A 25171-nucleotide genomic window follows, 5' to 3' on the forward strand; every position below is an offset into this window, starting at 1 on the left:
ATGTAGCAAGGGAAACAAAACCCTCTCACTGAGGCTCCATAGCCACTCACTTTTGCTATTTCTACCTTCCTTTGCTATTTCTACTTTTTGCTGTTTCTACCTACCTTCTACCTTCTACTTTTGCTATTTCATCCTTCCTTCTGCTCATATTATCCTCTGAATCTCCTGGGACATCAGCTCTTCAGGATGGGAACTAACTCCACACCCCCTGCCGTGCAGAAACACACAAGGAATATCCAAAATTTGGGCTAGTCCTGCTTTGTTCCTAGCAATCCAACTCTCTTGGAGGAATTCCTGGTCATTTTCAGATAGGCTGCATTGTGCAAGTTGCCATAAAATGTTTATACATTGTATCCTCCGACCTATTTAACACATCCAGCTGCTACAGAGTGGCAGCAGAGCCAGGAAGAAAGAAACCCAGACCCCAAGAACACATAACAACAGACAAAAGGCAGGTTTCAGAAATCCCCCATCTTTCTGTAGGAAGTTTAACTCATGGGGAATGAGAAATAAAACCAAAATTATCTTCTGGATGAATTTAAAACGTGAAGAAATTATCTTTCTTCAGTCACCTCCTCTGTTCCCACGTTCCCATCAAACAGTCAAGAAAGCTTTGCCACCCCAAAACTAGTCTCGTTAACCAAAGGAAAAAACCCCCACACGTTAGAAAACAAACATCTGTCTCCATCTCCCATCTTCAGCACCCCTGCGACGCTCAGAAACCACCGAGAGCTATCTCGAGCACACAGGATGCACATTCACCAGGTGTTACTGCGGTTTGGCACCATCACCTGCCACTTCTCCTGCAGCCACCGAACCACGCTGAGCTTCAGCCACTCACCACCTATCTGACAACAACACAAACTGCGGCACCAGGCTCCCACCTGAACTTGCAATTAACACTCTCCTGCTCCTACTAATACAACTTGGAAATAGCAAATCAGTTGCCAGTAAAATAAGAAAATTAAAGAAAAAAATGGAGGAGGAGAATGGGGAAGACAAGACCTGTTTAACAACAGCAGATTTTGAATCCTTCTGAAACACCCTCTCCCTTCCAAAAGCTGCACTGAAATTAGACTTCCTTCTTTTTTATTATTATTATGGTTTATTAGGCAATTTGTGTCTGACTACAGATTTTAATTTTACAAAGCAAGCTTTTAAGGCATTCTCCTTTTTTAAAAAAAGGAAAGGCTTTTTTCCCCCCTCTCTACATATGGTGATGAAAGTAACTTTTTTCCCTTTCCAGGAAAGCTTTGCTCTCCCTTCTCAAGGATGGTCCTTGCCCTGTGTCTGGACGCTGTTCCCCAGGGGTGCTTCCCCGGGGCAGTTTGCAGTCAGCAGGTCCTTCCAAGGTGGAAAAAAAGCTTCAGCGCCCCAGGGCGCCTTTTTAATCCTGGCTAACACCTCCAGGCAACAGATGCATCAACAACAAGCGCCTTTGTCATGCAAATAGCAGGGCGCAGGTACACACCAGGCACAAATGGCTGGGGACTACAGACACCCCAGGGGAGACCTCTGCCTCCAGTGCTCGCCGATCTCAGCTGCTGCTGGCCCTGGGAAGGGGAGGCAGAGCAAACCCGGAGGGCAGCGCCGGGACCCCTCGGAGGCGAGCGCGGCGCGGAAAGGCACGGGAGGAGCGAGCGTGGCACCTCCGGGATGCCGCGCTCTGATCCTGCGCGCACTAAACCCCAACTGTCAGCAACGAGCCTAGCAAAGATTACAGTTCAATTAAACAAAAAAATTATTTAATAACTCAAGCGTGTAGCCTTGTGGTTAAACTGAAAGAACTCCGGGCTTATGTCAACACTGCAGCCCTGCAACAGCACTGTTTTATTGAAACAGTGGTGCTGCTGTAACATGCAAGAGCAGCGCGGAACTGAATTAGCCCCTCAGATGTTCAGCACGCAGCTTTACAATTAAAAACAAGACGCGTTTTCCCCCCTTCCTCCCCTCCACCACACCCACAAAGGGCAGTTCCTCAAGAGCCTCTGCAAGATGATATTCTGAGGGCATTGATGCCAGATCTGTAAAGAGTGGCAGCCCCACGGCATGCATATATGGAGAAAATCCTCAGTGAATAATTAAATTGGATTTTCCTGTTCCAAGCCATGCACCAGCACTCAGGACTTTCTTAGGAAGGCAACAAGGCAAAGAGAGGGTAAAAAAAAAAAAGAGAAGTCTGAAGTTTCCTAGTCCTCCAAAGGGCAGTTTTGAGTCTCGATGCCCTCTTGAAAAGCTGCATGCTTTTCCCTATGATACATCCAAAAGGCAGTTTTATGTAGAACAACGTTTACAACAACAAATATCAACAGACTGTGATCATCATGCTTCACCCTATATGGCTGTAGGCCTCTGAACTGGAATTTATACACAAAAAAACCCCACAGCTGTAGAAAGCAATATATTGCATGAGTTTTTGCATCTTTCAAATGCAGATCCGTGTGTTTTGCAGTGCCAAAGCACCCTGTCACTCCGACTCCAAATACACACTAATTTAACACGTTTCGCTGCTGTCAAATTACCAGCACAGATCAGGCCCCCTTCCTTTTGTTTTTGAAGTCAAATGCCACAGTCCTGAATAAAAATCAAGAACGCCAGAGAGCAAAACAATGCCATGACAGAAACCTCCAAGAAAAAAATCTAGGAGCCAGTAAGAGGGAAAACTGCTTCATCACAGGGAAGTAACAGCATCAGCTCCTCCTCTCACAGCACGCACAACAGCAGCGGCATTTTTCCAGCACGATGCCTACAAGCAAATTGTTTCCCACTCCACTCAGGTTCTACTAATATAATTTCCACAGCTCATTTTAACACTTCCTCTCCATTGCTCTATGTGTATACCAAGAGGCTTACAAAAATAAATGGAAATTGACTATCCAGAATTAAAAGTAAATTTAAATCCATCAAACATTAATCTACACCAATGGAAACAGAGGGACCAACCTGGAAGAATCAGTGCTCACCACAATGTAAGGGAAAGCTGTAACTACTGCCTCATGGTTGATATTAATTCCTAAATGACTATTTCACAATTTCTGGCTGAAGATACAGAGTATGTTTCAAAGCAATGTTGCCAGATAGAGAAAGCCTTCACGCAGACCAATTGATGGTGGAAATAAATATCAATCAGCAAAAAGCAATGCCACATCTGAAGCAAAAAAAAAAAATCCAATCTTCTGATCTTACTGTCATGTAACTTTAGCAGTTCTGCTTCCAGCCCTCGATTTTCCTCAACAAATGAAGAGTTAAAGCCAGAAAATTCACATCTGTCCCAGTCACTACAAAGACAGCATTTACATCATTCTGCCATACATTATCCTACAGTAGTAAACCAGAGCTCCCCCCACAAAGCCCCCAGCCCTGTTCACAGACATTAATCTCAGCTTTTCCACTGTGATCACGACCAACACCTCTAAGAGCTCTCAAACTCCACTGGACAGAGGCTCTGAACAGCAGAAGCTCAACGTTCCTCGTCACTGAAGCTACCCAAAAGACCCCATTGTAAACAGACCAAACAGGAGGAAACCCAGCTTGCCAAAAGCAGCCTTTGGAAGAGATAACTCACTGTTCTGGGGATGGGTGGCGACAGAGATCCATTAGGCATGTATGGGTCGTTATTCATATTTGGCATCATGATATACCCAGAATAGCCAGAGTACGATGGTCCCTTGCTGTATAAGCCATTGTCCGGATGCTTTCCTACAGAAGATGAAACAAAGATTACATTATTCCCCACATATGCATTTCTCATGAGTTAGAGCACTCAAACAGGTACTGTGCATATATAAAAATGTTCTGCGTGCAGAACATTTCTACTCATGGAAATTACTGCTGGCAGAAAATTTTATGAAGCAATTTGTAAAAACATTTTTTTTTTAGGAAGAGTAAATTCTTAAAGGAGTGAGTATTCTCGGTGAGGAGTTTAGGTTTAAGATACAGAACAGCCTCAAAATAAATAATTTTGCTAGTACTCATTGAAATCAAAGTAGACGCATCAGCAATGACATCACATTTGTCACATAGCAGTTTTCCCCAATTTTATACATGCCTCTAGGATTTGTCAATTCAGAATTGTTGCCAGTATGGGTTTCCAACATCATTGTTAGGAAAGGGAGGACAAGGCTGTGATAACTAGATATAATAATTTCCTTCTCTTGCTGAGACTGTGTGCAGTGAACAATTCATTCCGACTATGCTCACTGGGAACAATTAAAGGGCAGGGGGTGGCTTGGAAGGAGATCCTAACAATTTGGGAGGGAGGCTGTTAGGCACACATGGTACTACAGTCAGGAGGGAAGCCCAGTGAGAGGCTATTTGGTAGGGAAAAATAAGTGTTTGGGTCCAGGTCCTGCAAACTGGGTGAACAGGTCTCCCACCCACATGCCCCCTGACAAGGATACTACCTGAAAGTGAGGGTTTAAGAAGATGCAAAGCTGAAAACTATTGAGAGGTGAACACCTCCCCATTACTGCCCAAATTCTATGAGCATGGACATAATTGCTTTTAGGCTGTTCAATTACAAATTTGGAGGAAGATGGCCACAGAGTCCTGGAAAGTACCAGGACTGAACTGTCTTTATATGGAATTTATAATCTGGTTTAGCTTGTGATGATAAGCATTTGATTTTAAACATAATCTCCCACCCTTCACAGCACACATTCTATGCATGCGTGTCCAGCTACCTAAATGATATTTGATTAACGTTGTTACTTCCTTTGTCCTCCTCAATCGAAATTAAACACTTGATACATTAAAAACTGCAGGAGATCTGCTCATACTTAGATTTGAAAAAGGAGATTTAAGTGACAGACTTTGGCAATGGGGAAAAGCATAGGGTTTCTGAACACAACTGTACACTGCATGAGTGAAGAGATAGATGTATTTAAGGTGATATCCTAAAAATAGTTACTTCTTCAGCGAAGATCCATTTGGCCTACTTATCAGTTTCTAAACAACTGGAATACCATTTGGTCACTCAAGATAAACGCGCTGCACTTTCGTCTCCTTTTTAAATGCGCTTTGAAAACACTCTGGCATCCCTTCCCTCCAAAAGATATTAAATTTATGTTTTCCAAAAGAAACCAAGTTCCAGTTTGAAGACTGCGTTGCAGGTCACAGAGGGACAACATTGCAAGACAGGACTGTGTGAGTCTCACCTTCCTCGGGGTGTTCTCTGCCTTTATCATGGTAGGAATCCTGTGCTTGAGTCTGCCTGGAAACCTGACCACAAGGAATCCACCATCAGAAAAGAAGAAAAAGAAGAAAAGTCATTGTATGGATGCTCGTTTATCACACACACTGCTACAGTTTCTTGAAGGAAGAAAGGATTTTAGAGCACAAGATTAACATCTTTCTTTTTCCTCCTAAGTTGCTTGGAAGGCAACTGTACCAAAAATATTTGTGTAAACTATTGTTTTATGACAACGTGAATAACTGCATGGCTTTGCAAAGCATTTCTAGCAGAAGCACCCTGCATTTAATGAAAGTGGATCATTTCTGGAAAATATTTGGCGCTCTGGCGGTCAAAACGCTCTTGGTAAAAAGATAACAAAAATAATAATTGAAATCAGGTTGCCCTCCTTAGCAGATTTTTAGGAAAGAAAAAAAAAAAGAAATGTTTTAAAAAATAAGAAAAAAAATTAAACAAAATTTTTAAAAAGACAGGTTCCCCGCTCGCCCTGAAGTTATTTTAGAGTCGGGAATTTCTTCCCTAACAGTTTTATGCAAATCCCTTAAAGAGTTTACAGCTAACGCTCCGACCCCGCTGATTTTACTGAGGAAATTTCATGGCTGCTTGAGGTCTAACACCACCGCACCGTCGGGGAACTCGCGGCAACTTTCTCGTCCCGGGCCGAAGCGCGGAAGGGGCTCTGCCCGGCGCACCTCTGGACACAGGATTTGGGGTGGAATGATTTCTTTTCTTACGGGAAATCTTTCCCGGCGCCCCTGGGCAGCTCCCTCCCCGCGCCCCCTCGGTCCGCGCAGCCCCGGAGCCCCGCGGCCGCGCACCTCGTGCCCGTTGGCGCCGGGGGCGATCTCGGACTCGTTGACCAGGGAGGACTTGATGTCGGCCAGGTCGCCCTCCTCCTCGGGGTGGCTGATCTCGGCGAAGATCTTCTCTTTCTGGGGGTCCCCCTCGTCCTTGAAGGGGATCATCTCGTCGGTGGCGCAGAGCTCCGGGTCCCCCCCGCCGCCCCCGGCCCCCGGCAGCTGCGGCATCCTCACGGCAGCGCGGCGTCTGCTGCGGCCGCCGGCCCGCCGCGGGAAGGGGAGCGGGCGGAGCAGCGGGGGGAGGAGGAGGAGGAGGGCGGAGGAGGAGGAGAGAGGAGGAGAAGGAGGAGAGAAGAAGGAAAAAATCCCGTGAACTCCTCGGGGTTGCTCTCGGCAGCCGGAGACCCCCGCCTGTCCGCCCGCCCCCTCGGGGCCGAGGTACCCCGTCTTCCGCACGACACCGCCGTCCCGGGGACCCGCGCCCCGACGCGCCGCAGGGCCGGAATAGGTCGAAATATGCTCGCCCGTGTCCCGACCGCGCCAGGGACCGCCCCCCGGGAGACCCGACCCCCCTCCATCCCCCCGGGACCCGGGCTCACCCCGGGGGCGAGCAGACGCGGAGGGGAGCGGAGCCCGCCCGCGCTTCGCCTCCGAGTGAAGTTGCCAGCAGCCCGGCGGGACCGAGTTAAAATGGCTGGGGGGAGGCGGGCAGGGGGAGGGGGCGTCCCGGGGGAAGGGGCCGGCGCTGCCCGTGCCGCGCACCCACCGGGCCTTTGTCCGCCGCTTCGTCCGCGGCTCCGGGCACGGCTGGGCTCGGCTCGGCGGCACCGCGAGGGGCGGGGGGCCGAGGAAGAAACAGCCCCGGGAGGGAGGGCGGGAGGGCAGGAGGGGAGGGATGGAGCGGGCGGGGAGGTGACCCCCCCCCCCCGCTTCCCTCCGCGCCCGCGGGCAGGGGAAAAAGTTGCGGGCACGGCGCCCCCGGCCGCCCCCGCTCAGCGCCCGGCGCGGGGCCTCCTCCTGCCGCGGGCGGCGGGCGCGGCGCCCCGCGGGGGGCGGCGGTGGGGCGCGGGGCGGCGGCGGCAGCGCAACTTCAGCATCGCTGCCGCCCGCCCTGCCTCCCTGCCTCCCTCCGCCGTCGGGGCGGGGCGGGGCGGGGGCGGCGGAGATGAAAGGAGCCGCCGCCGTGACTGACACCGTGTCCGGGCCGGGAGGGCCGAGCGGCGGGGGCGGGGAGAGGAGGGGGCTGGGGCCAGCGCCGGCGGGGAGGGAGGAGGGGGCGGGAGGGAGCGGGTGCGGGGCTGCCCCCGGGCAAACTTTGCTCTGGCTGCGCGGAGTCGCCTCTCTGTCCGTGTGTGTACCTACACGCACACGTGTGCGTTTGTGTGTGCGTGTCCGCGTCGCTGGGGCTGCGCCGGGGCACTGCCGCTCCTCTCCCTTCGCAGCCAAGAGCCCGCCGAGGAGGGCACAGGCACTAGCGGCATCCCCGGGAAGGGCGGACAGACCTGCTTTTTTAGGGCTGCTTTGTTGAGCCTTCCCCATCGCCACATGGTGCTGCTCCGGTGTGGGAAGTGTGCGAGGGGCTGACCAGGCTCTGCCCGTGCCCGCATCGGACGAAGGGCAGAATTAAGACATCCCCATTGAATCCAGCAAGTGCCCGGCAGAAACGAGTAGTAGCCCCCGAGAGACGGGGAGAAACCCGCCGGGCTCAGCTCGTCCCAGTTTCGGACCGGTAAATGGAGCCGAGCAGTAACGGGGATTCACCCCTCCACCCTGTCCCGTTCCTCCAGCGCCGCGCTGCCCCGTTAGCTCCCGGCTGATCCGGCATCCCCCGGCGACAGGGCACGGGTGCAGTAAAAAAAAATCATCCAGACAAAAGCAGGCGCTGCGCTTGGGGAACGTCAGGATCCGCAACTTTTATTTTACGAACACGATGGGCGCACATTTTGCAGGAAACAACTTCCCAGTATTTTGGCATCGGAAAAGTGCGCTTTGTGCTTTGCACATGCCCCGTCAGGTTGCTAAACCTTCAAGCGCCGGGAGCCGGAGGAACGGGAACATGTGGATGCTCAATCCGTTTTCGGCAGATGCTGGGCTCGGCACGGCCGGCCGGGACACGGGCGCGCTGAGCCCGGCTGCCCACGCCGCCGCCCGCGGCTCTGCGAAATCGTCCTCGAACGGGTAATTAAAATCCAGCTGAGAAATTAGACCCTCCAAACCCCGAGGAAGGGAGCAAGGTAGCGGGAAACGGGAGATGGACTTGCCAAGTCGAACAAGTGCGTGAAATAAATGATCGAGAAAGGAGGAAATTAGAAATGTAACTTTTGGGAAAGGGCTTAATTGTGCAGCGCTCCGCAGATGCAGGGAGACCCCCTCTCTCCTGGAGACGGCTGCAGAGAGGCGATGGGGCAGCGGTTGTTTGGAAAACGACAGACAACTCGGGGATGGTTCCTGAGCGGAGATGCGCATCCCCGCATCCCTCCCGCCCCTCTTCCCTTTCCTGGCGCTCGGCGGGCACCGGACACCCGGGCCGGGCAAAGCTGTTCCGGGACGGTCCCGTTCTGAAAAAAAAAACAAAACAAAACCCTTCTCTGAGAGGCTGGGCGTTGCAGCCCGCTCTCCCGACGGGACGGGGCGGCGCGGCCCGGGAGCAGGCAGGGACCCCGCCGCAGGAGCCGGCAGCGCGGCCACTCCTCTGTTCCATTGCCGTGTCCCTCTGGAAAAGCAGCCTCCGCCGTGCCTTTACGTGGGCTAGAGTCTTTCCCGGATCGGTTTTTTGGTGGAAGGATTTTGAAGGCAAAAAAAGGGCCGGGGTGGGGGCGGCGGGACCGGGGCGGGGGAATGTGTGTGTGGAAACCGTAATGATTTACGACAAAAAGATAAACTCAGGAAACGTCAACTCCAACGTCAGATTTGACTGGAGACAGCACAAAGCTGTCGCTTTACTCGCAGTCCTTGGGGCACGGCCGGAGGCGGGGGGCAAGGCCCGGGGTGTGGGGACGCCCCACGGTGGCCCCGCTGTCGCCCCGGCGGGACCCGCCGCCCTCCCCGGGCCACCGGGAGCTCGCCGAGCCCGGCACCCGGCTCCGCGGCGCCTACCGCGCCTTCGGTGCTTCCCTAGGGGCGGTTTTTGCGCTTTAGGTGTTCCTTCTTTTTTCCTCTTTTGCTTTTAGCGTGAGTTTGTATTTTCCCGTGGTTTTGTTTCTGTTTTCTGTTGTTTGCTCGCTTTGTTGTTTAATTTTGGACAGGTTTTGCTGGGGGTTTTTTTTGGTCGTTTGAGAGGGTTTCAGCGTTTCAGAGGGAGTTGAGGAGTTTTTATTTGTTGGGGGTTTTTTTGCATTTTCAGCGTTGAAGGGACCCGCACCCCGAGCACCCCCCGACGGCCAGCCCGGCTTGCCCAGGGCGGGGTGCGGGGCGGGCAGACGGGCCCCGGGCGGGCTGAGCTCCAGCGCTCGGGGAGCGGGACGAGCCCCGCGGAGCTTCAGCGGGGCTGAGCGGGGGGGCCCGGGGTGCCAGTGCCGACCCCTCCGGGCGCAGCAAGGAGGGCTGGGGACACAGGACACTCTGGCGAGCGAAGCGGGGCCGCCGCCGGCGCCCCTATATAGGGAAGGGCGGGAGTGGGGCGGGGCGGCGGCGCCTTTGATGTCCCGCCGGCGGCCCCTTTCATCCCCCCCCGGTTCCCCCCCCGAGCTCTTTGTGTGACTAAATTTGGCAGGAGCATGGAGGCGCGCCAGGGCGCCCACGTGTGCGCCGAGCTCCCAGCTGAGAGAGCCGGGGTTTTCTTCCGGGTAAGGAGACAGCGGGGGAGATCAAAGAGTTTGGGGAGCTGGAGCCGAAATGTGCAGTGGAAATAAAGTAAAATTAAATAAATAATTAAATAAATAATAGAAAAGAGGGGGGAGGAAAATTCCTCCGTCCTGGACGCGTGCCAGTCAGAGGCAAGGGGGAGCGGGGCGAGCACAGAGTGGTCGGGGGGCCCGGCGGGAGGGAGGAGGGGGAAAAATATTCTCGGAAAAGGGGGTTGCAGTTGTTTTCTAAAAAGAAAAAAATAATAAAAACTAACCAGCGAACCAAGAGACCAAGCCTTTTGTTCAAAGCCGCCGGGCTGTGGAGCCAAGCCGGGAAGAGCCGCCCGACAGCGCGTCCAGGAGCGCGGCCGGGCCAGGGGCAGAACTCCTTCGTACTGCCTGAGGAAGGGCAACCAGCGGCAAATATCCCTTCTCCCGCCCCCGAGGCCGGTCCGGAGGCTCGAAGGGAGTCCTTCTAGGCAAACCCCCCGCGGTTTTTTCTCCCCCCGGGAAGCGATGCCGAGGGTGGTCCCCCGAGGGGAGGGTGCCCGGGGGCCAGGCACCCTTTGCGGCAGCCCACGCCGCTCCCCGCGCTGCCGAGGGACAGCAGCGCCTCTTCCCGAGCCGTGCTGGCACAGCCGGGCTGCGCCACGGGCATCCCCGGGGCCCCGCTGCCGCCCGGCGCATCCTGCCGCCCCGGGCCTGCGGGGACGTCACCCGGCTCTCGCCGCTCCCTCAGGACTGCAAAGCGCAACGAAGAATGTTGGGTTTTAAAGTTTCCCAAAGCGAGCCTTCTCGGTGCCTTTTCAAGGCAATGTGAGTGAATTATGCGTGTTCCCCGGGTCTGCGTTTGCCACCCCATTTAGATAACACCCGTGATTTATGTGCGAGTTGAATATATAGGCTGAATTCCCAAATTCCTTCTGAAGCAAATAAATCCTCCTCACTCAGGACATGGGGGTGAGCAGAGCCAGAGCACGGATGTGATGATCAGCCCTGGCTCTGCAGAGTTATTGCTGGTGTCCTGCACATCTCAGTGCTGCACAGCATCACTGGGGAGCCAGCCCCAGCCTCAGGTTGTATGGATCTGTTTGCAAATATGGACCTGTTCTGTGCCTCTACAACAAGGAGAATACTTCTAAGGCATTTTTTTACTCTGTGAGAATAAATTCATTCTTGTGTTTAAAGAGACTCTTCTGATGATCGCCATAGGGAAAGCTCTAAATAAGAGATCAGGATTTTTGGGGGCAAAACCCAGTGTCCTCCCTCACTCTTATGTTGTACCAGGCACAGTCCCTTTGGTGGTGCAGTCCCTTTTACAAGCACAGTGTCCAGATATCTGGCATACCTTTGGGTTTGGGTCCAGGTTTGGGTTGCAGACACTGTGGCTCACACTCCATGGCCTATGTCCCTCGGGTGGGTCACCTGCCGTGGCCTCCAGATGATGCTGATGCCAGTGCCTGGTGGCCTTCAGGGAACTTAGGTGTGGTGTGGAGGGGATTTCTCATTGCACTTGTGATCATTCCTGTCATGGTGGCTGAAAGGGATTCTTTCCAACAGTCAAGTAAAGAGGATTCTGCTGAGTGAAGGGAACAATTCTGTGTTTGGTGCAGATTTATATTTTAAATGGAGAAAAAAACCAAAAAGGGAATAATATGTTCTGGTTTTGAAGACTCATTTACCATGAGCCTTTATGAAATACGGGCTCATTTTTCAAATTTATAACAAAGGGCATCCTGGCTATGTTTCTAGCAGCTATATCAAAGAGTAACTGCACTTCTCATTTAAAGCTACTTTGAAAGAGATCACATGTAATAGGTATTAGGATATTAAGAGTGTATATGTGCTTTTTGCTTTTTAATTTACACATCCAGCTTTCCAGTTCTGGGATGCCATTAATGTTCTTAGCCCAGAATTACTCTATTTAAAGAGCTAGGTTTTCTTAGCTCTTGCAACAACATGGGCTTTATGAGATTTGAGTGGGCAAATCTTACCCGTGCATTTTTACTGTAAGAGCTTTTGTTTAGAGGAAGGCATTGGTGGCTCAGATCTCACGAACATGTTGCTATCTTATTTTGAGATTAAAATAGGTAGTAGTTAATGGCTTCTTTTTTTTTCTTCTTCTTCTTTTTTTTTAATTAAGTGCAAGATAAAATACAGGGCAAGTGGCATGGATTATTCAAATAAATGATGACACAAAGTAGCTTGCAAACTAACCCTTACATTGTGCAGTGCAGTTGCAGGATTATTTCTGATGACTCATCAGATCAGATAATCCACAGCATGTGGATAAAAGGGGACGCAGGACTCAGAACTAAACCCAGAAATCCACTCTTGGAAAAATGCAAAATGTGAGGTTAATGTTGTATTAAAGGTAAGACCTGGAAAGGGCACAGCAACATGCTGCCCCCCAGCAGGGATTTTTAGCCTGGCATTTTTGAAAGGACCAAAGAGATGTTCAAAGGGAGTGGAGTAAAATATCCCTGAAGGGGCCTTTGAAAATCCAAACTTTAGTAGTTTTGTGGGACGCCACATTAATGTGAGATTCTAGCAGAAGAAATGTGTTTTAATTTCAGAGTAGCAGTTTTGCCCATTTACGTCAACATTTCCTACTTTCTAAGAGGGGGAAGTTCTGCTCCTGGATAAATAAATGTTATTCGTGTCCCAGAACGGATGAGATTTTCTCCATCCCCGGGAGCCAGGATGCCACACCCAGGGGCAGTGTCTGTGGGCAGGCTTTCAAAGGCCCCTCCAACCGAGTCCTGCTTCTGCACCTCTAGCTTGGACTCAGAAGTGCTGGTGAGTGTCTCACGCTGCAACTTCTTGGATGCACCAGGGAAAGCCCCTCAGGGCCTTCTGCTGGGGTTTTGTGCACGTGTCATTGGAAGCCTTATGCTGGGAATGTTGATTTCTATTTGTACTTAATTGTACAGTGCAAAATTAGTATCTGGAGCCCCATAAGTATATGAGGTGTTTTGTAAAGCAGTCACCCTTTTACAATAGCCCTTGGCTTGGTTCTAGCTTGACCTGTTTTGGAATTCAGCATACACCAATTGATGTGTTCTGCCAAATATATAATGAACACGCAGAGCTGACTGTGCACCAGTGTTTCCTTCTAGCTTTTGAAATGGTGATCGTTCCCTTTCTGGGCTCCCAACGAAATCAAAGCATCTTGTAATCCTTTGCTTGTTTTTAAGTGACAGTAGTCCTCTGTTCCCTGACAAATATTGCCAGCAGAAGCCTGGTAGCTCCAGACAAGGTCCTTTGAAAGAGGTGGGAGGGGAGAGAGGCTCTGCAGGCAACTTTCCAGCAGCAGCTGTGCACTAACGGCATGGGAGTGTGGGAGGCTACTCCCGGGTTAGTAAGACAGTTCAGCAATGCAGTGAATGTCTGCTCGCAGTACATGACTCCTATTTACTTTTTTTTTAATTCCCTGACCTTTGTCTGACCAAATCCATCGGCGAAACGCAGCTGGATGGGGAGGGGACCAGCAGCCAGGCTGTACCAAGGATCTTGCTGCCTCAGTGAAACACGCGGCACTCCCCCAGGGAAAATGTTTGAGGCAAGTAACGAGGTGGCGAATTTTCCTTCTTGCTGAGAAAGGTATTTGGAGTTGGATCTTATTTTACTGTACCATCTCTCACTTTCCATGGAAGTAAGTGCCATTAATTTGCCTGGCAGAGGTATTAAACTGTAACAGCTGAATGCCAGTCAAAGGCATCACTGTTTGATAGGGAAGTGCCAGAGAAAGAGGAGTTTGCAGGAGTCTGGGGTGTTGTTCAGAGCCTTGTGATCTCAGCTTCATCACAGCTTCACAGTTTCAGGTCTGGTAATGATCTGAAAATACAAGTCTTCATGGTGACTGGAAGGTAGAGAGGAACAACCCATAGGGACAGCAGCTAGGGCTCACCTTTTGATGAAGGGCATTTCATCTGGTCATTTCACCTTAGCTCCATTTTCCTTTGAGTGGGTCTCATGGACCACTTGTGCCCACATCCAGGGGAAATAGGCAATTTTGGCTTCCAATTAAGAGTTTCAGAAAGACTCTCAAAGACGAAGGGGAGTAAAGAAATGCGAGCAAAAGTTCTGCAAGTTGTCAAAGGAGAACATCACATGCAAGGAGATTTCAGTCAAATCCTGCAGACCCTGACTCACAATTGTGCTGGAGCAGGGACCTACACACGAGACCCTGTGCTGAAAAAGAGCTGATGAGTGTGGCACTAAGGACAGTGTGGGGTAGAGGAGAAAATTGTAACTGAATGGTGTGACTTAAAATTCCAAAATTCCCTGTGTTGTGCTGCTCTGAGTTACCCAGATCGCTTGCGGTTCCTGCTGAGCTCAGCCAGAGCATGGGTGCTCAGGCTGTCTTCAAATAAGCCCTGCGTAAGGAGGAGAATGGTTTCTGCCCTGCTGGAGAAGGGTAAAGAGACAGGGGGACCCTTTAGGCTGGCTGGGCTATTGCAGAGGGTGGAAGCAAGGGTTCAGATTGTGGCCTTTGTTGCTCATCTGCCAGGTTACACCATGACTGATCAGCTTTGAGCCTGTACATCTCCAGAGAAAGCTGTGCTTTCTCTCCTGTTTCTACCTCGCCTCCTGTGCTGCTTTGTGCTGGTCAGAAGGAAGGAGCAGCTGCAAAACTTGCACGTCTGGGTGAGCCTCCAGTCGGCAGCTGAGCCGACAGCCCGTGCCCATGCAGCAAGGCTTTTCAACAAGAGACTCCAGATAATAATACTCTTCCTGGCTAAAAGATTTTAATAACTTTTACTAACTTCAGCACCTTTTCAAACAATGTGTAATTAAATTATGAAGTTTCTTGCTGCAAGATATTGTGGAGTCTGACAGGATGAATGGATTCAGAAAAGGATTAAGCAAATTCATTTTGTCTATGAAACAACCAGTTGGATACAACTTCCAGCCTAAAAACTCCCTGAACCTCCAACTGCAGGCAGTCATTCTGGGCACACGGAAGGTGATGCAGCAGACGAGTGCAGACTGGAAAATGAAAACCTGCAGAAAATTACTCAAATGCATGCTGTGATGGAAAAGTCAGGATCTGAATTTGCAGCATGCCGTCAGTCACTGGCCTCAAGCTATAACCAAGATTGGTACCAGCTGATGTATGCATGCTGCTACTTATGTTGATAATGAAATAAAACTTTCCCTGCTTTATTTGTCTGTCCCTTGAGGAATTCAGTTTTTCAGACCTCTCTCACAGCCAAGACTACTTTTATTACATTTATTTATGTTTGCTGGCTGTGAAGCATCTAAATAGTGTTTCATTTAAAAAAATCTTTATACGAGAAAGATCAGAAGCGTTCTGTGGTATTTATTTTTCTTTAAAGAGGGTATCTTTGGCATGCAGACAGGTTGTGGCTCACCATTATAAGTTAGCAAAGGATCATCCATGAGATATTATCCATAACCAGAATAATACTAGATAACTAGAAAAATCAGCTTTTAATGGGATTTCATTTCATGTAAGATATATTATTTTGAATTTCAGTAAAGTTTTTCACTGAATGCAAACAAACACCTTCTGAGTTCTCTTCCTCTTAAACACTGTGCATTTAGCTCTGATATGGGCACAGGATTCACCAGATTATTTTGCATTAGAAGAGTGCTATCTTTAGTGAGAGCAATTAAGGCAAAGGGGCTGCAGGCCAAAGCACTGGAGCTGTATAAGGATAGCAGAAGCTGTAGATTAAGCTGTATATTAATTACTTGGTTCCCTACTTGGAGCTATGAACAGTGAATTCTTTAATTTCATGTTGCATTTTTTAAGGTAGTTTGTGGTTCACTAAAACCCAAAGCATTGGGAGGTTTTGCAGGTAGATATTAAAATGGTGAAACTGCTACAGATGTTCTGAAAAAAGCAACTGAAGCAGACTGCAGAGGTGGATCCAGAGGGATGGTGCAGGGCAGCACTTGGAGATGTCCAGGTCCATTGCTTTATGCAAGCTCTTGCACAGGGCTGCAGCAAGGTGGGTCTACTTCATTCACACCCTGACCTGGGCTGTGGATTTGATGTTGTGTGAATGAATGTCTGGTTTGGGCAGGAAGGTCTCCCCTCTTGCTCCACTCCCTGGTTTGTGGAGCTGCCCACACAGCCCCTGTTACACATGGTATGCTCTCCAAATTAACAGATTTCTGCCCCAGAGAAGCTTATGCTCTGGAGGAAGTTTGTATCTTTGAACTTATTTGAGTTATCCTCATTTGGGGAAATGAATTCCTTCAGCTCATTCTCATCTCTCAGAAGCTCCTTGTCCCCTCAGTCACACTTTTGTCTCCCTTGTTACTGCTGCACATCCTCCCTGTGGACTCTTCCCACAGCTGGGGAAGCCTGCAAGATCCCTGGGGCTGCTCCCGATTTCCCCCTGGCACCAGGGCAGCTGCCTCCTGCCCAGTGCCCGAGCAGGGGAGGGGGCCCTGTTAATGTTACTTTGTTCAGTTGATCTGGGGCTTGTCAAACATGTGCCTTCAAAAGTCCTGGCTCTGACCTGGGAAACAGGTGGCACCTTATTAGCCTTTTCAAAGGGAGCTCTCCTGACCTGCTGTGTAATTTAGGCTCCTGTGATAAATATAACTGAGCGTGGAGCGATGCCTGTAACCATCGTGCTTGGGCCAGTGCCTGCCTGTCAGCTCTGTGGGGCTCTGCACAACTGCAAGAGCTCCCACCAGGCATCCTCCCACCAGGCTGAGGGGCTCTGCCTGTGGTGGCTGTCATCTGTCATGCAAGGAAAGCATCCTTTGTGCCTTACTCCCATCAAAAGCACAAATACCCATTTACTATGTGGTAGAGGAGGAAACGGCAGCAACACTCTTCACACTGATTCTGAGATCCGTCCCTACCACAGAGCCACAGAATCAATGGTGTTGGAAAAGACCTCTGAAATGTTTGAGTCCAGCCTGTGGCTGAGCGCCACCATGTCAACTAAGCCATGCCACCAAGTGCCACATCCAGTCTTTTCCTAAACACCTCCAGAGACAGTGACTCCACCACCTCCATGTGTAGCCTGTTCCAGTATCCAAATTTCCTGATAGTAGACATTAGTGTAATGTAAGTGTGTAATAGTTAACATTTTACTTCTCTGCCAGCTTTCTTCTGTCAGGAGCTTAAATGCCAGCCATCACCTGGGTGATGTGGCAAATGCATGGCTTGAGATTGACCCGAGGGCTGAGCTTCCTTCAAAATTGCTGTATGGCAGGAGGATCCCAGAGACATGGGTACCATCAGGCCAAGGAAGTGTGCCCAACAGGATTATTTCCACAATCTCTCCCTGGAAAGGCAAGAGGCAGCCAAACCATGACATTTTATTTGTTGCCTGCTTGCCCTGCCCGAGTTTAGACCACGTAGCTGTGGGACAATGTGAGCACACCTAGCTGGGCTGGGGTGGTGGCTGTGCTTTCCCTCAGCAATGAAAGATTTTCTACTGTGCAAATTATTGTGCTGGGCTGTGTCAGTAATGAAAGTTTAGCCCAGGAGGGGTAAACAGTCCACCATCTCTTTTATAAAGGTGAGTAGGTCTGTCCATTCAGACACACCAGTATAACCAGAAGGTGTTATCAGTAGGCATTTTTCAGGAATATTGAATTTATTTAATTGACATAAAAACTATAAGGACAGCTCTCTAAGTTTGTAAGGCTTTAAAAGCTTATACCAAGCTAAATGGTTAGAAGGACACAAACCTGCTCACTGAACTCTCAGAATTCACTTCTCTCTCAGAACACACCTCTGCTGGATGCAGCCTAGAAACGTGATTTACAGTCCATGATGAGCCTTTGCTGATGCTGTCCTGGGGAAGGTGAGAAGAACTCTCCATAAAGCTGAAGGAGCCTCACAACAACTACAGTACCCTGGAGCCCTTGTTCCTTCAAATTTCACAGCATCTGGCCCAAGCAGCTCTGTCAGGTGTGATGGCTGTGGAGCAGTGCGTGCAGAAAAACTGTGAGCCATTTGGAGCAAAGAAACCCGTAAGACCCCTGAGAGTATGATGTCACATGGAAATTTTAGGGGCACTCAATAGTAACTGCACCTGCATGTTATTTATCAGTTACGTTTTGGGGTTGTGTTGGCCTTTTTCTTTATGTGCATGAGGATCTGCCCCACTTCTACCAAATTCTTAGGTTGTTTGGCAGGATTTGGTCAAGTACATCATCCCATCAAGTTTGTGTGGGTTTTTCTGTGTTTCAACCTAGAAGTAATTTTTTTTCAGCAAGATTTTGGAGCAAGATTTATTTTCAGTTTCTTTGAGGCAGTTTGGAGCCAGAAAGGAACAAAAAAGCCTCCAAACACCAAAGGAAATGGTGCCACTGAACAAAGGGTCTCTTGTTTGTAAACTTCCATTTTAAAGTGTTGGTGCATATTCTACTGGAACAGTTTTTCATTTTTCACTTATACAGTCCAATGTTTTAAATACTAACCTATTCAAGAGTCAAGTACTTTTTAGGGCCCTTTGGAGTGTCTTTTCAGTGCTGTGTCTGTTTCTGAGAAAGCTGAGCTGTCTTCACTCCTGTGTATTGATCCTCTTAGATAATGTATCCAAAGAGAAAAAGGAGAGAGTGTTTCAGTTTGCAGAGAAGCACAGCTGAAGAGAGGGAGCTGAATCTGTCCTGTAATCTGTCAGCTGCAGAGCCTTCATCACTGAATGATCCTCACCTCATGTTTCTTGCAGCACAAGAGCAGGACTCTATTTCAGAAAAATAACAACCCAGGAACAAAATAAATTAAAAAAAACCCCCAACACTCCCTTGCTCCCCCCTCAGTTTTCCTTTGAATCTGGATGTGGTCTAACCAGTAGAATTTTTTTTCTTTGCACTTTTACCTTAATATTTCTGTCTACATTGCTGTGCCTCTCTCTGCCGCCAAAGCTAAGTGTTTGCTGAATTAAATAAACCATGCTGCATTGACAGAGCTCGTGAATGCTGCTATTGTCACCAGAATCCCTTTTGCTGCTCTGACCCCAAATCCTAATGCCAACTGTGGTGCAGTCATAAGTGAACAAGAATTGATCATGCTGACGGGACTAAGAGACTCTCCAAAAGGTAATTTTATAGGCTGGTTTTGTCACCACATGGCAAAACTTTGGATATGTTACATCTGGTCCTGTTTGGAATCACTCCTGTCTGTCAGAAAAGATTTTTTTAAAAAATAAATGCTCAACACATTCAAGAAAAGCTCTTGTCATATGGCTAAAAGCCCTCAAGTAATCATTTCAGTTACAGGGTCATTAATAATATTGGATTTAATGGATTTCCAGTGTTTGCATAATGCAATAGGGGATCCACAAGGAAATGGATTGTTCCTGTCTGTATTGTGGAGAAGAACTTAGGGTTGATGCAATATAAAGTCTCTAAGATCAAAAATTAGAGTCATTTCAGACAAGATAGTTTATTAAGTCCTGAACAAGAGAGGTCTGAATTTTCAAACCAGAACTGTAATAATTAAAGTCTCCTAATTTTGCATGTCTGAAATGCCTACATGCTGTTGTATATTCCAGATCCACATATTACTGAGAAGTTAATATAAAATATTGGGTCTACGCTTTTTTGTGTGAGGTCTAGAGACAAACACGTCCAACTTAGAATCCAGCTGGTCTTTGTCCAACTACCCAGGAAAAGAACATCCCACCTCAAATCCCGTTATTTCCTCTGGCTCCTGTTGTTACCTCTCCTTGTGGACATGCTGAGCAGCAGCTGCAGCAGAAGAGCTGCTTTGGGAAGTTCTGGTGAGGAGCTGACAGCTCAGACCAGGACTGGAGTTCCAAAAGGGGCATTGACCTATGGATTTCAATTTCTCTTCCAACACATTTGCATGAGGAAGCACGATAACCCTTTTTAGCGATGTTTTCCTCTTCACTTTGTCTTCCTTTCTGACAATATAGCACAAACCCCTGGATGTAGTTGTACAGAGAGCTGCTGCAGGAATGACTCAAGCTGTCTGCAGACACTGTGTCCCACTGACACGCAACCTCACCTGGGGACTAGGGTTTCTCCCAAAATGGGTACTCCCTGTGTGAGAAAGAAGGAGAATTTTCTTCATCCACCTTAAGGCACGAGGAGAAGTGTCCTAGTCTGTAATAGTTTTAGGTTTGTAAGCAGAAGCTCTGGGCCAGCAGGGATTGGGGGAGTGCCAGCTCTCCTGAGTTTGGAGGCAATGCAAGAGCGTGGCAGGAGGAAATCCCTTCCTTCCTCAGCCAGGGGAGACAGAGACCTGCAGCTTTTACCAAATCTCGTGTTCAAACAGTGATGTCAACCTCGCCGTGGCAGTGATCAGCAGAGCCCAGGTTACCATTTGACTCCTGCTATGCAAGCAGAAGCTAGTACAAACCAAACTGACAATTCACACCCCCCAGAATTCAGATTGCACCTCAGAAGTGACTCTTTAAAAGCTTTGGAATTATTATTTCACCTGTAGTTGGAATTTTTTTCTCCAGGCTTGACTTACAGTTTATAAATATGTGAGACAGGCGATTGGTAATTCAGTTTATAGTTTGTATGAACCCTGAAGCTTATGTCAATGCTGTTATCTATTATAGAAATGCAAACATGCTCTTTGATGTGTTATTCTCAGTGACTTGGGAGGATAAAGACGGAATACTCTATGGGCATTTGTAGAAGAAATTCAGAAATTGCAAGTCTACTAGAACCTAACAACATATTTTCATTTATTTTTTTTTGTCTCCTTTGCAATATGCTTGATTACAGTAACTTAAAAACAAGAGAAATATTGCATCCATCTAGATTTCTGCAGTAGGAGAGCCCAAACTGGCTCCCCTGCTATGCCAAAAGCCCTTTTTTGAGTATGCCAAACGTGTTTTGTGTTATAGCAGAAGGGAAATTTGGTGCCACAGATGTAGGATTTATTCTGTTGGACAGATTTCCTTGCTATAGGAGCACCTCCTGCTGGCTCTGCACTGCGCTGCCCTTGGACTGCCCCTGTTTCCCAGACTTGGGAATAAAAAGGAAGCCACGTGAGGTTTCTGGAGATAGAGGAAAATGGTCAGGGCATCGTGGGACCAGTTCTGCTGCTGTGAAGGGTGAGAGGGAAAGGACTGACACTTCCCAGTCTGCTACAGACACACATTTCTACAGTCCCTAGTGGGGTGTTGGTACTCCACGAACTCTGTTCAGGGCTAACACACTGTCTGCTCCCAATGTCTGCAGTGACCCAGCTGAAGTCCGCAGAGCAGCTGGGAGTAAAACTTGGTAATAAGGAGGTGAGAGAGAGCAAAAAGACATTGTGTTTGACCCTGGTAGCTTCAGTTTGTCCATGAAAAATAGCTCACAATGCTTTTCCACACAAAATGCCTTTTTTTTTTAATTTTTTTTTAAGAAGAATGCATAGTGGCTTTGTGGTCATTTTAGTGAATTTTATTTTATATAAAAGCAAGATATTAATATGTCCTTTTTGATTACTGCCACAATAAGCAGCTTCAGTGGTTTTTTTCTCCAAGCAATTTTTCCTTGAAGGTTTGTTTTAATATTTTTAGGAGGCAGTTATAAAGTACTTTAAAAAAAAATAAAGTCAGCCTACAAATGATAAGTTAAAGCTAAGTGAAATAAGCTATCCTGACCAGAGTGCTTTCCTTCCTTGGAAAACTAAACCAGTTGAAAATACTTGCTGTCATTCTGATGCACAAGAAAAATAAGTCCAAAATATCAACATTTTCCCCAGAATGAGAGCACTGCCAGCTCTGACATGTTTGCTTTGGTGATCAAAGCTCCTGGGATGGCTGGAGATGACATGAAGAAAACGTGGTTTGTTCGTTTAAATGCAGTGGGTGGGGAGCAAGAGAGAGCAGAGTGTTGTAGGGAGCAGGACTCAAACACAAAATGAGCAGCAAAGATCTGTTCATCAACGCCTTCTCCTAGTACTAAGCATTAGCACTGTAGCAACACTTAAATTCTCCTGTTATTGTTATTCCTACAGCCTATAAAGGGGCTGCTGAAATAGGCACCAGTGAAGAAGCACAAGGAGACACAGCCCTTGTCTCTACAGCAGTTAAACTTCTGGTCTATGAAGGGACGATCCACGGTTTATTAAAAAAGCGTTTTCTTCTTTACTGCCCCGTTGTAATATTTTGACACACCCTAGTGAAAGCCCAGCAGGGCACTGCGGTGCCGTGCTCTGTCTGGCTGTGTGTGCCCTCCGGCTGTCCCCGCAGCCCCTCCCTTGGTCGCTTGTCACTTGGGGCTGCTCCTGGGGACGGTGCCACCCGGCTGAGCGCCAGGGTCCAGGTGACACCTCAGAGTCAGCCCGGGCAAATCTCAGTGCCCTCGGTCCTACATCCTGTATGGCACACATTTTACAGGAAGAAAAATTGGGAAAAAAAAGATCAGAAATACTGTAGAAAATGGTTTAAAACTTCTCTGGAGCTACTTTGGTAAGTCTTGCTGCTTGTAAAGCCAGACTCCTTTTATCTCATAGGAACTCAAAGGCAGAAGAAAATTATGACTAATATATTTTTTAGAATTAGAAAAAATTACCTAACCCCACATATTTGGAATATCAGAATATTACCATTTAAGGCTGTGAATTTCAAAAGAGCTTATGGGATTGTGGCACCCAGACCTACTCCTGCCCCCATGGAAATGCATATTAATTTGCTATCAACTTCCATGCAAGGGATCAAAACTCTTCAGCTCTCACTGAATTTCCCTGGGAGGTTGGTGACTGTTGCAAAAATCCCAGCTCAAACCTCCTCACTGTCACTCTCTTTTCAGCAGAAATTCAGTGACTATTGCGAAAATCCCAGGCTGAACAATCCGATAACTCCTGGCTTTCAGGGCAGGAAGCAAACTCTGTGCATCCTACCCAAACCAGCAGCAATCTCTCTTCTCTTCCAGTGCAGAGGGATTTCACACTTTTGCCTTTTACATCCCTCATGCTGGACAAATAATGACCTGGTTATTGAGCCTGATGGTGATCAGATTGTGATGGGTTTCTGTTATTTGGGCATTGAGGAGAATCCATGTCTGGGCAAGAGAAAGCAATCCTTGATCTGGCTGTAGCAATCCATTTCTGTTAAAATGGAAGGTTACTGTTTGAAAGGTGTCCAAAACCAGGAGGTCTCATGAGCTGGGCTCGGGCTGGGGCAGTCCTAAACACACATTCCCAGCCCTGTCACAAGCTCAGTTTCTTCTGCTCACAGAAGAAACAAACCTGCTTTACACAACAGCTCTGGATCTCTGCTTGTTAGACAAAAATGCTGCTTACAAACACATAAACCAGCCGTGCTTGCCTGTGCTCTCAGAGCAATGGTAATTACATTGATTTTTGGTCAGTCCTGTCATATTTACTCCACCAAATTGATTAACCTATGTAATGAGTACAGGACTGTGACCAATACTGACCCCACATCAAAGCCTGATATTGCTGCAGTGTGCTGACCTGAATTTTAATTGTTCAGTAGGTTTGTAATTAAACCGTAAATGTGCTAAAGAAGAGATTAGACATTTCAGCTAGCAGTGTATGTATTTTTTCCCAGGTGTGCCAATTGTGTACATTATAAAATGTCCACTGCCTGCCTCAATACACAAAGATCTAACAACATGCCATTTCATAGATGATTAAAGCGTCTTCATTTTTTTTTTGCTTGATATATTAAAATATGGAAAAAATGTAATTTGCATCCTAAAATTTTCTATATACAGTATCGTGTAGCACTAAAGCTCTTGTATAAAGGTATATAAATAAATCAACAATGAATAAATTAGGACTTCAAGTCTCTGAGAAGTTCCCACAGGCTTGTACACTTGGTCCTCAGAGTCCAAAAGAACTATTGCAGACAGATGTGTTTTTGTTCTTCAGGATCATCAGTGTGGTACATCTGTTGCTTCAGCCAGTGGCTATGCCAGACTTGAGAGAAAACACGTTGCTCATTAAATGAAGACAACTATCATAAATAAACGAGAACATTTGGAAAACTACCCATGCCTCACTTTTGTTTGGAAGAAACTTCTCTTTTGGAAGTTCTCGCAACATAAAAGAGAGGAACTGCACTGCCTCATTCCACATGATTCTTTCCTCTTTCATTTTTCTGGAGAAGAACACGTGTTTCAACATCTGGGTTTCCAGCAAATGTTGCCTCCTACCTCATGTGCCTGCTCCTTTGGCAAGGAGAAATCCAGGGTCTCTGCTGGTGCAGCTCCCTGCTTTATTTTCGACCACACAGAGGAGATGGGATTAGAAGAAGGTGGGTTAATCTGGAATTGGGTGGGCTGCGCTAGAAGGGAGCAACTGGGAAGAAGATCCATCTTTCATTCATAAAATTTTGTTTGAAACACATGGGGAAAATTAGGAGCTACATTTTCATCTTCATGAGCTGGGACTTGGGAGCCTGCCTTGAGATTTATTCAGGACCATGAATCTGGTTTGAAACTGTTCTTCTTTGGTGTGCTTGTACTTCTTCCATCTTCCTGTGATTTATTCCATCTTCTTGTGATGGGTGTCACCAGAACTAAAAAAAGGTGATTGACTCGTGGCTTTCATTGTGAGCAGAGAGCTTGGCTGAAGGAAGAACAAGTCCAGGTTTCTTTCCTAGAGGAAGACTCTTGTGCATAAAGAATAATAAGGGTGAGATGATAAAATGTGTCATGTTTGGGGAGTAGCAGTCTGAGATACAGGCTATTTGTCTCATAGATTTGGTAGCCAGAATTTGTCTAGAATTGGCAAAAAAAAAGTAGTCATCTACTGATACTTGGAAAAAATTATTGAATGTAGATATGTAATTTACTGGAACGATGAGACAGTCCTCATGTCATAATTTTTATTAAAAAATCACCCTGCAGACTAAAGAGTACCCACTGGTACTGAATAGTGTCCTGTAGGCACTGATCTTAGCCTAACACTGACAACGTATTCTCCAGGCACAATCTCTGCTTTGCTTTTCTTTCCTGTGCTCTGCCCAGAAATCCCAAAGGTATCTCTGGGAAGATTTTTCTTTCAATGGGGAAATGTTTTGTTCAGCCACATACTCAAGTTCACCACTGGATGTGTTTTTCCCTTTGCAGTGTGCTTCAGGATGCCTTGCTCCATGGTGAGAGCCTCAGAATCCAGCAGAGCATTCCTTGGGTGTGAACTTCCCTGCCTGTTTCCCTGCTCAGGTTCCTCTCAGACACAAGATTCTGCAGGCTATTTTGGTTGGTCCTGCCATGAAGGTATTTTCTGCACGCTGGAGTTTTTTTAAGAGTGTTGATTTATGTCATTTTGGCAACAACGTGCTGAAATTTTTCTACCATTTTGCAACTGTTATTCATCCATTTAAGCATGTGACCAGCCTTAATAAATCAGTGAGGATTCTTAAATGCTGACTCTGGGAATCTCTGAAGAGTGATGCCTTCATTATCACACTTGAATATGCACTGAACCTTTCTTCCCTGTCCAGAGGCACCCT

The 25171-nt window shown here is 47.8% G+C and overlaps 1 protein-coding gene and 1 long non-coding RNA gene across 12 annotated transcripts in view; one reads left to right on the plus strand and one right to left on the minus strand.

The window, feature by feature from the left end:
* LEF1 (lymphoid enhancer binding factor 1) overlaps positions 1–7097 on the minus strand; it is a 69859-nt gene extending 62762 nt beyond the window's left edge. For 2 of the 8 annotated variants that reach the window (XM_064417182.1, XM_064417175.1), the window contains exons 1-3: positions 6010–6704; positions 5157–5220; positions 3566–3699 (exon numbers count right to left, since the gene is read on the minus strand). In XM_064417182.1, the coding sequence (XP_064273252.1) occupies positions 3566–3699; positions 5157–5220; positions 6010–6219 (408 nt within the window). In that variant the 5' untranslated portion in view covers positions 6220–6704. Of the gene's footprint in view, positions 1–3565; positions 3700–5156; positions 5221–6009; positions 6713–6757 lie in introns of those variants that run through there. The other 6 variants (XM_064417177.1, XM_064417176.1, XM_064417178.1 and 3 more) reach the window with 6 other exon arrangements.
* Positions 7098–7300: 203 nt separating this feature from the next.
* The window catches only part of LOC135298960 (uncharacterized), a 167866-nt gene continuing 149995 nt past the window's right edge, over positions 7301–25171 (plus strand). For all 4 annotated transcript variants that reach the window (XR_010361005.1, XR_010361008.1, XR_010361007.1 and 1 more), the window contains exon 1: positions 7301–24935. This is a non-coding gene — a long non-coding RNA (uncharacterized LOC135298960). The remainder of the gene's footprint in view (positions 24936–25171) is intronic.

This window comes from Passer domesticus, chromosome 4 (genome assembly GCF_036417665.1).
Source record: "Passer domesticus isolate bPasDom1 chromosome 4, bPasDom1.hap1, whole genome shotgun sequence".
NCBI classification, from domain to species: Eukaryota; Metazoa; Chordata; class Aves; order Passeriformes; family Passeridae; genus Passer; species Passer domesticus.